The sequence below is a fragment of the Staurois parvus genome, unplaced genomic scaffold, assembly GCF_062004578.1.
Source record: "Staurois parvus isolate SC_StPar_1 unplaced genomic scaffold, SC_StPar_1.0 ptg000213l, whole genome shotgun sequence".
Classification (NCBI taxonomy): Eukaryota; Metazoa; Chordata; class Amphibia; order Anura; family Ranidae; genus Staurois; species Staurois parvus.
The window spans coordinates 2,495,111-2,511,233 of NW_028318009.1; the positions used below are offsets into that span (position 1 = coordinate 2,495,111).

The 16,123-nt window shown below is 45.9% G+C and overlaps 1 protein-coding gene across 1 annotated transcript in view; it reads right to left on the reverse strand.

Annotated features, from left to right (window-relative positions):
• Positions 1-15,459, reverse strand: part of HORMAD1 (HORMA domain containing 1) — a 90,000-nt gene extending 74,541 nt beyond the window's left edge. The window contains exons 1-3 of the mRNA XM_089678957.1: positions 15,238-15,459; positions 6,827-6,882; positions 24-168 (exon numbers count right to left, since the gene is read on the reverse strand). Of these exons, the coding sequence (XP_089535083.1) occupies positions 24-168; positions 6,827-6,862 (181 nt within the window). The 5' untranslated portion in view covers positions 6,863-6,882; positions 15,238-15,459. The remainder of the gene's footprint in view (positions 1-23; positions 169-6,826; positions 6,883-15,237) is intronic.
• Positions 15,460-16,123: the final 664 nt, after the last annotated feature.

The following is a 16,123-nucleotide window of genomic DNA, read 5'->3' on the forward strand; positions in this document are numbered from 1 at the left end:
AATGACCTGTTATACTTTCTTACCTTCTAGATATCTGGTTCCATATGCATATTCTGGAAACAAGCCCCTCAGGTAAGTAATACAGGAAACAGAAACAGCCAGCAGCCTCTTCATGAGAACCAATGACTGCTGCTCTGTGGCGATGCGATTGGGTAGAGTCACTGCATTCTGTAAAATGTTTTCAAGCAATAACATTGTAATACCATGTAAACAGCCATCACTAATACACAAAACATAGTGAATATTCCAAATGAGTAATTCCTCCACTTTCTCAAATCCACTTGGATCTGAAATATGATTTATATTTTGGAGGAACGGTTACATTAATTCTGGCCATACAAGGGCAAACTGTGCTGTGTCAGAAGACATGTTTTTACCTCCTCTGCAAAGCAACTATGGAGCAGCCAAGATTTAATCCTTTCACCTCAAATGATTTTACAGTGTATGGTATCTGAGCAGGCAGTTGTCAAGTGTTTATATCATGTAGAAAACAACACATCATGGGGATTAATTACCCCCCATAGTATCTGTTTGTATATCAAATGTTGGCTTTGTGAAGGAGTTCATGCATAAATTACAGAATTATCCAGCAAGTTGGAACAAGGGTACAGACTAGAATCCGCCTGTTGATTACGTATCATCCACTTACAACGGCCATAAGAAATATTCAGAACTAAAAGCATTACATGCCACGCAGTAGCACTGTGACTGTCCCATAAAACTCTTAGGCTGCTTTCAGTCTGATGCAGTGCAGTTTTGACAGCACCACGGAAGCAGGTCATTCACTGCAATGTCAGGCGGCAGGATGCGTTGCTTGACATCTCAGTACAATTTGGGCCAGTGCACTGCGATAACATACAGCATGTGTGCATTTTATCTCAACACGTTGCAGCACAGCACTATGCCTCGTTGCAGTGTGAATGCAACAATTGTTTCCTATGTGTCCCTACGGTGACAAACATTTTACCATGGTGTGCATTGGTCCTGCATGGAAAAAAAAAAAAAAAAAAACTCAGCTTGTATAACCAGCTTTAAGCAGGATGGGTCGAAAATCGGCCGATTTCTCGGCCGAAAAAAAAAAAAAAAAAAAAAAAAAAAAAAAAAAAAAAAATCGGCTGATTTTCAGATCTTTAGTGGGTTAATGGGTCGGCCGTTTTTCGGGATTTTGGCACATTTTTTTTTAATCGGTAAAGTTGGAAAAAAATCAGCCGATTTTGCCGACTGGACGATTTTTTTACCGATAAAAGGAGTTTTACCGATAAAAAATCTGCGCATGATCCGTGACCTGCAAGAAAAATAAAAAGAAGAAAGAATAAAAAGTAGAAAAAGAATAAGAAAAAGAATTCCAGTCCGCTATTATATTTGACATTAAAAAGTATTGCGGTTGCAACAATGTATCTATTTGTATCCGAATAAAAACATCTGTATCCGAAATGTATACAAATAGATACAATGTTGCAACCACTATACTTTTTAATGTCAAATATAATAGCGGAGCTCTCTGCAGGGACAGAAGTAATACTCCGCTATTATATTTGCTGGCCGTAGACGGGACGAAATTCGGATGATTTTTTTTGGTGATAACATCAGCCGATTGAACAACAGATTTTTTTTTTTTTTTTTTTAAACGGCCAGTTTTCGCCCCGTCTATGGCCTGCATTATCCAGCTTTCTGACCGTGTTGCATGTTCACATGATCACAGTTTACAGTCCTAGGAAGAACAGCTTCTATGAGGGCACGCCATACCCAGCTCTGCCCCCGTGCACTAGGCAGCCCATTCACAGCTTCATTCTTCACCTCCGCCACCCACAACTGTCACCGGCGGAGGTAAACAAAGAAGTCTAGTGCATGGGGCAGAGCTGGTTATGGCGTGCCCTCATGGAAGCTGTTCTTCCTAGGAGAGGGTCCATATGCAGTTTGCCCTTGGCGGAGCATTCCATATAGAGGCTTTTGGCTGTTTCCTATGTCCTGATGTGATGTGCTTACATGCTGTTTACCAGTAGCTTTCTGGTGAGTTTACATCTGACAGAGGTGGTGGATTCCTTCACTGGATGATTTCAGTTTTTTCACTGTGATTGCTGTGACTTATAGTCCCATGGACTTTATTCATTAGAATATATATGGACTTTATTCATTTATTGCAACTTTATATGTTGCACTTGATTGTTCCACATTTATCAGCTATTTGAGTGCTGTACCCTATATCAGCACTGCACTTGGATGTTTCATAATACTTTTTAAATTATTTATCTAATTTATTCATTTAGCGCTGCACTTTATACTATAAACGATAAAAGAAACCTACCTGCCTACTAGAAGTTTTCTTTGGAAAGTACACGGAGCCGAGCGATTGTAGCTCTGTTTACATTCCAGCACAGGCTCTGTATGGCGGGATGACTGAACTCCTGCGCATTGGCAGGAGTGACATCTTGGGCTGGTCAATGAGACAGCTGCAGCCCGGCACCTGGAAGAAGCCAGGTAGAAGATGCTGACACCAGCGAGGGAAAGTATTGTGGAGTTCAGTTCCATTTTAAGAAGACAGCATTGCAGGGGATGCATGTCACTCAGCTTCCTGGACATGGATATTTGCATACTGAATGCTCTAGGTTTAGGAGCTCTTAACCACTTCCAGTCCAGACACTTTCACCCCCTTCCAGTCCAGGCCAATTTTCAGCTTTCAGCGCTATCACACCTTGAATGACAATTGCGCGGTCATGCAACACTGTAACCAAATTAAATTTTTAGCATTTTTATGAGACAGATAAACCTTTCTTTTGGTAGTATTTATTCAACACTGGGATTTTTATGTTTTTTTTACTATATAAATGAAAAAAAAAAGTGTTTTTCTTATACAATTTTGCAAATAATTTCTTTATAAATTTTGGCCAAAATGTATTCATCTCTCTTTTTGGTAAAATAAAAAACCCAATTCAGTTAAAAAAATATATAATTTTTCAAAAAGGTTTAATTTTTTTATATTATTATTATTATTATTATTATACAGTATTTATAAAGCGCCAATAGTTCGCTCAGCGCTGTACATTACAGAGGGGAACAGAACATGTGACAGAACAATACCAATACAATGCAAAACATGAGGGGATCGAGGGCCCTGCTCTTTCGAGCTTACAATCTAGGAGGGAGGGGATGGTGGCACAGGAGGAGATAGCTGTGGGGGATGGAGTGGTAGGAAGAGTGGAGGAGGTCGGCAAGTTAGCAGGGGGTAGGGTAGGCTTCCCTGAAGAGATGGGTTTTCAGGGTGCACCTAAAGGAGAGGAGAGTAGATGATAATCTGATGGGTTGGGGCAGGGAGTTCCAGAGGATGGATGACACCCTGGAGAAGTCCTGGAGGTGGGCATGGGAGGAGGAGACCAGGGAACTAGAGAGAAGGAAGTCTTGTGAGGAGCGGAGTGTGCGTGTTGGGTGGTACTTGGATATTAGGTCAGTGATGTAGTTCGGGGCAGTATGGTGGACGGCTTTGTACGTCAGTGTTAGGATTTTGAATTTGATCCGTTGCGCAATCGGAAGCCAGTGGAGGGATTGGCAGAGGGGGGTGGCGGAAACGGAGCGGTTGGAAAGGTGAATGAGTCTGGCAGCCGTATTCAGGATGGACTGAAGCGGGGATAGCCAGCGGCGACGCAGGCCAGTGAGGAGGGAGTTGCAGTAGTCGAGTCGTGATATGATGAGGGAGTGGATGAGCTGTTTAGTGGTTTCTGGAGTTAGGAACGGGCAGATTTTGGCGATGTTGCGGAGGTGGAGTCTGCACAAGTTTGTTAAAGAGTGGACTTGGGGCTGGAAAAATAGGTTGGAGTCCAAAATGACACCAAGTACTCTGGCCTGCGGGGCAGGTTTGATGGTGGCGTTGTTGGACATGATGGAGAAGTCAATGGGGGGTGGTGTCCGGGCTGGAGGGAAGACAAGAAACTCGGTTTTGGAGAGGTTCAGTTTAAGGAAGTGGAGAGACATCCAGTCTGATATGTCGCTCAACAGGTGTGTGATTCGGGCGGAGACCGAGGGGGTGAGGTGGGGGGTTGAGAGATAGATTTGTGTGTCGTCGGCATAGAGGTGGTAGTTGAAGCCGTGAGAGTGTATGAGTTGGCCAAGGGAGGAGGTGTAGATGGAGAAGAGAAGGGGCCCGAGGACAGAGCCTTGAGGGACCCCAACAGAGAGGGGGAGTGAGAGGCAGGTGGTGGCATTATAGGTAACGCTGAAAGAGCGTTGTGACAGGTAGGATGAGAGCCAGGAGAGAGCAGAATCTCTGAGGCCGAGGGAGTGTAGTTTTTTGAGGAGGAGGGGGTGGTCGACTGTGTCAAAGGCCGCAGAGAGGTCAAGGAGTAGGAGCACTGAATAGTGGCCATTAGCTTTGGCGGTTAGCAGGTCGTTGGAGAGTTTGAGTAAGGCAGTTTCGGTGGAGTGTAGGGGACGGAAGCCGGACTGTAGGGGATCGAGGAGGTTGTTGTCGTTGAGGTGAGAGCATAGGCGGGCGTAGACTAGGCGCTCGAGGAGTTTAGATGTAAATGGGAGCAGGGAGATGGGTCTGAGGTTGTTCGGGTCATTGGGGTCCAGGGAGGGCTTTTTAAGTATGGGGGTGATGTATGCATGTTTCAGAGGGGAAGGGAAAGTGCCGGAGGAGAGGGAGAGATTGAAGATGTGGGTGAGGGAGCGTAGGATGGAGGGGGAGGGAGGTTGTAGGAGTTGTGAGGGGATAGGGTCGAGGGGGCAGGTGGTGAGGCGGGCATCAGAGAGGATCTTGGAGACTTCTTCGATGGTAGTAAGGTCAAAGGTGGGGAGTGTTGGGGGAGCTTCAGTATGAGGAATGTAGGGTGGGGTGGGAGAGGAGGTCAGAGCAGTGGTGGGGCCGTGGGAGAGGGGTGTAGAGGGGGTAGCCGAGTGAGGGGGAAGGGGGTTGGAGAGAGTTTGAGCAGTGACGAAGTCCCTGCGGGTTATGTCGAGGGGGAGGGGGGATGAGGGGGTAGCTGTGTGAGAAGGCGTGTGAGTTGCGGCAATGTCCTTGCGAATTGTGTCAATCTTGTTTTTGAAGTGATTGGCAATCTCAAGGGCAGTGAGGTGCTGGGTGGAGGTGGGGGTGGCGAGAGTAGAGAGTTGAAGGGGGAGAAAAGTCGGCGAGGATTGGAGGAGAGGGCCTTGATGAGGGTCAGGAAGTAGGCTTGTTTGGCAGTATGGAGGGAGGAGGTGTAGGTGTGGAAGGCAGATTTGTATCGGGTGAAGGCTTGTTGGGATTTGGTTTTGCTCCATAGTCGCTCCAGGGCACGACTGTGTCGTTTGAGGGTTTTGGTGTGATCAGTCTGCCAGGGCTGGAGCGGTCGGGGTCTGATGTTGCGTGTGGTTAAAGGCGCTAGTGAGTCAAGGGCTGTTGACAGCGCATTGTTGTAGGCGGTCATAGCCAAGTCGGGGCAGGACAGGGGGAGGATGCGGTCATGGAGTTGATCAGCTGCGGAGTGGAGGGAGGCAGGGTTAAGGTTGCGGAGGTTACGGCTGGTAGAAGTGTGACATTTGGAGGGGTAGGCGTTGGAGGATGAGGAGATAGAGAAGGTAATCAGGTATATTATATTATTATTATTTATATTATTATTTATGTATTTATTTTCTTTAAATACTGTCACCCGAGCGGTACAGTGTCACCATAGTGACACTGTACTACTTGTGGGGGGTGATGAAGATTTATTTTTTTTTTTTTTTACACCAATTGCTTTTACACCCATAAAAGCAGTAAAAGCAATAATTTTTCCTCTCTGGCTGCATTCTTGCAGCCATTGGGAAGTATTGTGAGAGCTGTAATTGGTCACAGCTTGTCACATGGTACAAGGCTGTTGTGAATAGCCCTGTACCCAGAGGCGAACTGACCATTCGAGCACTGCCTGAGGGCCCGAGGTCAGTAGGGGGCCCCATTAAATGCCCCTGGTACCTTTTTTATAGGCTTTTTTGAGTGTGCTTTGAGTGTGGGCAAGGACACAGCGGCCCCATGATCCCCTATTGCCTGGGAGCCCCATGAGTTCTCAGTCCGCCCCTGCTTGTACCATGTGACCTCTGTGATCATTCACAGATTTCAGATGTAGTAAGCAATGATGTCAGGAAGTGACATCTTGTTTACTACTGTTCATGTGATCATTGATTGGCCAATCAGTGATCACATGAATAGGGACCTCACACATCCGGTGGACACAGCGGGCACAGATTGCGGCCCTGCGCACTCCCAGGGAGCACGCACAGGCAATGGATGCAGGGAGTGGTTTGGAAACATCGGCAATGCTCCCGTCCAGCCGATTATCGGCGTGGGCCGGACGGGAAGAGGTTAAGGCATTCAGGAGTCGTTCTGTGTCCGCTTCCAACTCAGCACAAAATAAACTTAAATTATTCCGGCCATACATGGGTTGAAATTCAACTGATTTTTTCGTCCGAAAATTGGACCTAGTAATAATCGGCCAATTTTCGCTCTGTTAGTGGGTCAACGGCACCGGCCAATTTTCGTAGTTCCTCCCCTTTTCGGTGATCAGGCATGTAGGAAAATGTGTGAAAAACTACCGATTTTTGACTCAATGATGGTCAAATCGTATGATTGTTTTTCTGAAAAGAATATGTGCACGAGCCGTGACCTGGAAGGAACAGAAGTTTCGCCTGTTATATGGGGTGAACTTTATGACTTGGTCAGCCGATTTTTTTAAAACATTGATGGCACCATCGGATTACTGAGAGAACCACGGTTTCGATTTTCGGACGAAAAATTGTTCGGAATTCGACGCATGTATGGCCTGCATTAGTCCAAAGAAAAACTGATGACTGAAAAAAAGAGCTTGTATGCCTTCACCTTCACATTACTTCGCTGTATCTGAGCTGTCGCCATTACCAATTTTTCTTCTCAACCTGAAATTCAAAAAAGCGAAATAAATAGCTAAACAGTTAGCAAACAAGTCCACTACGCAGGGATTGATTGTAAGAGGTGGGGGCGGAGGTACAGGCTGTTTACATGGGGGCACATTTATAAAGCATTTAATATGACATCCACTATAAATTCCAAGAAAACTTTCTCTTTTAGCTGGGGGAAGTGACAGGTGAATTTCTGAGCTATAGTGAAGGAAAAAAAGGAAAATTATTGGCTACAGGTGAATCTTCCTGGTGTGTATTTTAAATGACAGTGATGGATTCACCACAAGTGAATATTTGATGCTTTATAATAAATAGGCCTGATAGCGTATTTAATTTAAAATGGAACTTAACTCTTTCAATTGATACTGACTATTATTATTATACAGGATTTATATGGCGCCAAAGTTTGCTCAGCGCTTTACAATATAACGGGAGACAATACAGCAACAATACAGTTCAATACAAGAGGGTTAGGAGGGCCTGATCCTGGGAGCTTACAATCTACATTTAATCTCCAAACACGGAAAGGTTTCTTCACAGTGAGAGCTGTGAGAATGTGGAATAGACTCCCTCAAAAGTTGGTTCTGGCCAGCTCAGTGGATTGCTTCAAAAAAGTCCTGGATTCTTCCTTGGATACACAGAATATACCTGGATACTAACATTTAGCCCGGGTACACATGCATGCGGTGCGGTATATCGCATGTGATTCGCACAGGAACCACACTGTATTCCTGAGCAAATCACTTGTGATTTGTGTGCGGTGCGATTGGACCCATACATTTTGTATTGCTCTAATCGCACCGCACCAAAAATGTGCAGGACCTTTTTTTTGGTCCACACTAGAATCGGATCGCATGGGTGTTCACACCTATGTGATCCGATTCCGCACATAGCACCGTGTTTGGCAGACCGCTTTTGGTGTGTTGTTAACATACACACCCCAGGCGGTTCGCATGAACGGGGTGCGATTCTGATGCGGTGCGGAATTCACACTGGAATCGCTGCAAATTCCACACTGCATCAGTGTGAACCAGGGCTAATAGTTAACCCCTTCACGCTGGCGCCTCCCAGCCCTTTAAGGGTTTCAGAAGCCGGGACGGGGTTTAGGGTCATGTCACGGCGGTCACATGATCGGGAAAGGTCCCGATTGAAAGAGATCGGGACCTTTCTGTGAGTACCGGACGTGTGCTGGGAGCGCGCAGGGCGCGCGCTCTCAGCACATATGTTCTTTTTTAATAGAACACAAATGTGTGGCCGCTCGGCATCTAGGCCCAGATGTCGGGAGGCTGCACATTTGCTTTCGGCCAGTGTGAAGAGGTTAAAGTTGATCCAGTGAATATCCGATTGCCTCTTGGGGGATCAGGAAGGAATTTTTTTCCCTGCAGGAGCAAATTAGATCATGCTTTGCTGGGTTTTTTGCCTTCCTCTGGATCAACTGTGGGTGTAGGATTCAAATTTATTTTTTTTTTACGGTTGAACTGGATGGAATTTTGTCTTTTTTCAGCCAGACTATGTAACATTTAATCCGTATCCTGCTAGCATTAGTAAATAGGAAAGTATATATTTACTTGTTTTAAACTTTTTTTATATCATTTCTTCAGTTACTTCCTTGTTTCCATGCCTAGGCAAATGGTGTCATACATCCCAGGTGTCTTCAGGAGGAGAGGAGAGTTCTCAACTAAGCACGCCTGCATGCTTGAGCTAAGGGCAAACGGATTCCAGGAAGAAATGCTACAAGAAGCATCTGCCCTTACTCAAGATGGTCACAGCCAGAAATGTTAAGGGGTGTTTTTCAAAGTAGTTTCTCAGCAAAATAAAGAGACATGGATGGATGGATGGATGCATTTACTGTAAATATTAGAAATGAATGAAGTAGTGTTTTGGTTTGTGTTGCTCAGATGCAGTGTAGTTCCACTATAGCCCAAACTTTCTTTAGTTTTGAACAGGAGGGCGAGGGGTTAACTCCTCTGTCAGGATTTTATTTCTGTCCGTCTCACTGCTGTGGATGTTCAGCCTCTCTGTGTTCTGGACTTCATTATCACTGGGAGAGAACATCTTGGAAAGTCTAAACTTTTAGGGATGGGGTCAGTAGGGCAGTGGGAGGGGTCAGTAGGGCCGTGGGAGGGGTCAGTAGGGCCGTGGGAGGGGTCAGTAGTTTTTTTTTAATTTTTTAATTATGTTTTTCCAATTTCTTTTGTTTATTTTTTACAATTTTTTTAGGAGCCCCGTTAGGGGGCTTTGGTGAGATATCAGGGGTCTAAGCAGACCTTTGATTTACCTTTGAGACAGAGAAATTAGATTGAGGACACAGCCCTCATTCTCCATTTCTGCAGCCTCAGCTGCACAGAATGAATGGACAGGAATACAGTAGCTCTGTACAGACCTTCCCGTTCATTCATAAACTAAAGTATAGTAAACACAGATTACTATGCTTCATTTATGAATGGACACAAAAGCAATTGGTACCGATCACTAAATGTGCTCATTCAGAAAAGCAAGAGGCTGATAAATAACATATTTACTGGCCCCTTCCCCCACTTTCCATCCTGAAACATCCCCCACAGCAGCTGGCGGAAGAGGGGAAGCCGGCAGCGCTGCGAGGGGGAGGGGGGACCTGGAACGCACACAAGGACAGGGGGGGCAACAGGGAACAAGTAACCTGAATAGGAAGGATGGTGGGGGGCGGCATATGCAAGAACTGATGCCCTGTTTTCCTCCTGTAGATGCTGAGCACTGGAGGGAGGAGAAGTGAGCTTTCATCAGGCGAGCACTGGTTCCTCTATATGCCGCCCTTCCTATCCAGGCGTGGAATCAAATATTGCAGGGGAGCCACACAGACCCCCCTGAAGAATGGGGCCAGGTCTCAACTGCGACCCCTGTGACCCCTATTGTCGCCTCTGGTGAGTACTAAGGGGTGGGGGAGAGGCTTTATCCCCGATGATACCAATGTAGATGTTGAGGGATGGAAATTAACCCCATTAATAGCAATCTATGGGATGGAAGAGGAGATTTAACACCACTGATACCCATGTGAGGGATAGGAGAGGGAATGTAACCCCATTGATACCCATGTAAGGGACGGGGAGGGTATTTAACCCCACTAATACCCAAGTAAGGGATGGGGCGGGTATTTAACCCCACTGATACCTATGTAAAGGGTGAGGGGAGGGTATTTAACCCCACTTATACCAGTATAAGGGATGGGGGAGGGTATTTAACCCCAATGATACCAATATACGGGGTGGGGGAGGGTATTTAACCCCACTGATACCAATATAAGGGGTGGGGGAGGGTATTTAACCCCATTAATACTAAAATAAGGGGTGGGTGAGGGTATTTAACCCCACTGATACCAATATATGCGGTGAGTGAGGGTATTTAACCCCATCGATACCAATATGAGGGGTGGGTGAGGGTATTTAACCCCACTGATATCAATATAAGTGGTGGGTGAGGGTATTTAACCCCACTGATACCAATATAAGTGGTGGGTGAGGGTATTTAACCCAATTGATATCAATATAAGGGATGGGGGATGGGATTGAACCCCACTGATATCAATATAAGGGATGGGGGAGGGTATTTAACCCCACTAATAGAAATATAAGGAGTGGGTGAGGGTATTTAACTCCACTGATACCAATATAAGAGATGGGGGGAGGGTATTTAACCCCATTAATACCAATATAAGGGGTGGGGGAGGGTATTTAACCCCACTGATACAAATATAAGGGATGGGGAGGAGATTTAACCCCATTATTACCAATATAAGGGGTGGGTGAGGGTATTTAATCCCACTGATATTAACATAAGGGATGGGGGAGGGGATTTAACCCCACTGATACCAATGTGATGGGAGAGATAAAACCCCACTGATACCAATATAAGGGGTGGGTGAGGGGATTTAACCCCACTGATACCAATATAAGAGATGGGGAAGGGGATTTAATCCCACTGATACCAATGTAAGTGATGGGGGAGATATAACCCCACTGATACCAATATAAGGGGTGGGTGAGGGTATTTAACCCCATTAATACCAATATAAGGGGTGGGGAGGAGGGTATTTAACCCCATTAATACCAATATAAGGGGTGGGGGAGGGTATTTAACCCCACTGATACAAATATAAGGGGTGGGTGAGAGTATTTAACCCCACTGATACCAATATAAGGGGTGGGTGAGGGTATTTAACCCCACTGATACCAATATAAGGGGTGAATGAGGGGATTTAACCCCACTGATACCAATATAAGGGATGGGGGAGGGGATTTAACTCAATTGATACCAATATAAGGGATGGGGGAGGGGATTTAACCCCATTAATACCAGTAGAAGGGGTGGGTGAGGGTATTCAACCTCACTGATACCAATATAAGGGGTGGGTGAGGGTATTTAACCCCACTGATACCAATATAAGGGGTGGGGGAGGGTATTTAACCCCACTGATACAAAACTAAGGGTAGGGGGAGGGGATTTAACCCCATTAATACCAGTAGAAGGGGAGGGTGAGGGTATTTAACCCCACTGATACCAATATAAGGGGTGGGTGAGGGTATTTAACCCCACTGATACCAATATAAGGGGTGGGTGAGGGTATTTAACCCCACTGATACCAATATAAGGGGTGGGTGAGGGTATTTAACCCCATTAATACCAATATAAGGGGTGGGTGAGGGTATTTAACCCCATTAATACCAATATAAGGGGTGGGGGAGGGTATTTAATTCCACTGATACCAATGTAAGTGATGGGGGAGATATAACCACACTGATACCAATATAAGAGGTAGGGGAGGGTATTTAACCCCACTGATACAAAACTAAGGGTAGGGGGAGGGGATTTAACCCCATTAATACCAGTAGAAGGGGAGGGTGAGGGTATTTAACCCCACTGATACCAATATAAGGGGTGGGTGAGGGTATTTAACCCCACTGATACCAATATAAGGGGTGGGTGAGGGTATTTAACCCCACTGATACCAATATAAGGGGTGGGTGAGGGTATTTAACCCCACTGATACCAATATAAGGGGTGGGTGAGGGTATTTAACCCCACTGATACCAATATAAGGGGTGGGTGAGGGTATTTAACCCCACTGATACCAATATAAGGGGTGGGTGAGGGTATTTAACCCCACTGATACCAATATAAGGGGTGGGTGAGGGTATTTAACCCCACTGATACCAATATAAGGGGTGGGTGAGGGTATTTAACCCCACTGATACCAATATAAGGGGTGGGGGAGGGGATTTAACCCCACTGATACCAATATAAGGGATGGGGGAGGGGATTTAACTCAATTGATACCAATATAAGGGATGGGGGAGGGGATTTAACCCCATTAATACCAATATAAGGGGTGGGGGAGGGTATTTAACCCCATTAATACCAATATAAGGGGTGGGGGAGGGTATTTAATTCCACTGATACCAATGTAAGTGATAGGGGAGATATAACCCCACTGATACCAATATAAGAGGTAGGGGAGGGTATTTAACCCCACTGATACAAACCTAAGGGTAGGGGGAGGGGATTTAACCCCATTAATACCAGTAGAAGGTGAGGGTGAGGGTATTTAACCCCACTGATACCAATATAAAGGGTGGGGGAGGGTATTTAACCCCACTGATACCAATATAAGTGATGGGGGAGGGGATTTAACCCCATTAATACCAATATAAGGGGTGGGTGAGGGTATTTAACCCCATTAATACCAATATAAGGGGTGGGTGAGGGTATTTAACCCCATTAATACCAATATAAGGGGTGGGGGAGGGTATTTAATTCCACTGATACCAATGTAAGTGATGGGGGAGATATAACCACACTGATACCAATATAAGGGGTGGGTGAGGGTATTTAACCCCATTAATACCAATATAAGGGGTGGGGAGGAGGGTATTTAACCCCATTAATACCAATATAAGGGGTGGGGGAGGGTATTTAACCCCACTGATACAAATATAAGGGGTGGGTGAGAGTATTTAACCCCACTGATACCAATATAAGGGGTGGGTGAGGGTATTTAACCCCACTGATACCAATATAAGGGGTGAATGAGGGGATTTAACCCCACTGATACCAATATAAGGGATGGGGGAGGGGATTTAACTCAATTGATACCAATATAAGGGATGGGGGAGGGGATTTAACCCCATTAATACCAGTAGAAGGGGTGGGTGAGGGTATTCAACCTCACTGATACCAATATAAGGGGTGGGTGAGGGTATTTAACCCCACTGATACCAATATAAGGGGTGGGGGAGGGTATTTAACCCCACTGATACAAAACTAAGGGTAGGGGGAGGGGATTTAACCCCATTAATACCAGTAGAAGGGGAGGGTGAGGGTATTTAACCCCACTGATACCAATATAAGGGGTGGGTGAGGGTATTTAACCCCACTGATACCAATATAAGGGGTGGGTGAGGGTATTTAACCCCACTGATACCAATATAAGGGGTGGGTGAGGGTATTTAACCCCACTGATACCAATATAAGGGGTGGGTGAGGGTATTTAACCCCATTAATACCAATATAAGGGGTGGGTGAGGGTATTTAACCCCATTAATACCAATATAAGGGGTGGGGGAGGGTATTTAATTCCACTGATACCAATGTAAGTGATGGGGGAGATATAACCCCACTGATACCAATATAAGAGGTAGGGGAGGGTATTTAACCCCACTGATACAAAACTAAGGGTAGGGGGAGGGGATTTAACCCCATTAATACCAGTAGAAGGGGAGGGTGAGGGTATTTAACCCCACTGATACCAATATAAGGGGTGGGTGAGGGTATTTAACCCCACTGATACCAATATAAGGGGTGGGTGAGGGTATTTAACCCCACTGATACCAATATAAGGGGTGGGTGAGGGTATTTAACCCCACTGATACCAATATAAGGGGTGGGTGAGGGTATTTAACCCCACTGATACCAATATAAGGGGTGGGTGAGGGTATTTAACCCCACTGATACCAATATAAGGGGTGGGTGAGGGTATTTAACCCCACTGATACCAATATAAGGGGTGGGTGAGGGTATTTAACCCCACTGATACCAATATAAGGGGTGGGTGAGGGTATTTAACCCCACTGATACCAATATAAGGGGTGGGTGAGGGTATTTAACCCCACTGATACCAATATAAGGGGTGGGGGAGGGGATTTAACCCCACTGATACCAATATAAGGGGTGGGGGAGGGGATTTAACCCCACTGATACCAATATAAGGGATGGGGGAGGGGATTTAACTCAATTGATACCAATATAAGGGATGGGGGAGGGGATTTAACCCCATTAATACCAATATAAGGGGTGGGGGAGGGTATTTAACCCCATTAATACCAATATAAGGGGTGGGGGAGGGTATTTAATTCCACTGATACCAATGTAAGTGATAGGGGAGATATAACCCCACTGATACCAATATAAGAGGTAGGGGAGGGTATTTAACCCCACTGATACAAACCTAAGGGTAGGGGGAGGGGATTTAACCCCATTAATACCAGTAGAAGGTGAGGGTGAGGGTATTTAACCCCACTGATACCAATATAAAGGGTGGGGGAGGGTATTTAACCCCACTGATACCAATATAAGTGATGGGGGAGGGGATTTAACCCCATTAATACCAATATAAGGGGTGGGTGAGGGTATTTAACCCCATTAATACCAATATAAGGGGTGGGTGAGGGTATTTAACCCCATTAATACCAATATAAGGGGTGGGGGAGGGTATTTAATTCCACTGATACCAATGTAAGTGATGGGGGAGATATAACCACACTGATACCAATATAAGAGGTAGGGGAGGGTATTTAACCCCACTGATACAAAACTAAGGGTAGGGGGAGGGGATTTAACCCCATTAATACCAGTAGAAGGGGAGGGTGAGGGTATTTAACCCCACTGATACCAATATAAGGGGTGGGTGAGGGTATTTAACCCCACTGATACCAATATAAGGGGTGGGTGAGGGTATTTAACCCCACTGATACCAATATAAGGGGTGGGTGAGGGTATTTAACCCCACTGATACCAATATAAGGGGTGGGTGAGGGTATTTAACCCCACTGATACCAATATAAGTGATGGGGGAGGGTTTTTAACTCAATCATTGCTACCAATGTAATTCATGGTGGAGGGTATTCAACCCCACTGATACCAATATGTCCCTGAACTGTGTCCCCATCTGCTATTAGTAACACAACACTAGACAGGTAACCTGGCTGAGGCTAATAAAAGAAGAGCCATCTATACACTCCTGTAGCACTCTATACATTCTTCTCTGGCAGTCTCTGCTTGCAGTCACTCCAGGCGGCAGTGAGACTCGCACCATCCAATTACCTCACACAATTCAAGATGGCGCCGCGCTCCGTCTGACAGGGCGGCCTCCTGTGACTTGCTGCCCTCCGCATCCCGCAGAACGAGGGAGGGGGAACCACATGAATCTCCCCGCCTCCGCGCCGGACCTCGCTTCTCTTTGCTCCGCCCTCCTTTATGCCTCACGTGCCTTCCCTTGAGGCAATGGCGGGAATATGATTACCTCAGACGGCTTCTCCTCACACCTCAGGCGGTTTGTGAGGGAGTCCTATAGGTGGCAGTGTAGCCAGCATTGCCCTGGATGTGTGCCCTGTACTGTGCTTAGCATTCTCATGACAGTGTGCTGCTGAATACATTACCAGGGGTAGGCAACCTGAGAGCTGCAGGACTACAAGTTCCATCATGCCTCTGCAAGTCATAGCTGTAACTCAGTTTTTTAATCTTTGCAATGCCTCATGGGAAATGTAGTTCCATAACAGCTAGAGAGCCACAGGTTGCCTACACCTGACCCATTTCAGGCCCGGTCTGTTATCACAGTGCCAGGATTACACCCCTCACCCTCCAGAGGATTTCCTGACCAGGCCATTTTTTACGATACGGTGCTGCGTTATTTTAACTGACAATTGCGCGGTCATGCAACGCTGCACCCAAATGAAATGTACGCCCTTTTTTCCTCACAAATAGAGCTTTCACTGGTATTTGATCGCCTGTGCGTTTTTTTTTTTTTACTCTATAAACAAAGACTGGCAATTTTGAAACTACCGTATTTTCCGGCGTATAAGACGACTTTTTACCCCTTGAAAATCTTCTCTGAAGTCGGGGGTCGTCTTATACGCCGGTATACGGCATACTGACACTTTTTAGGGGGCGGATCGGTGCCGCCGCCCCCCCCCCTTCCAATGGAAGGGAC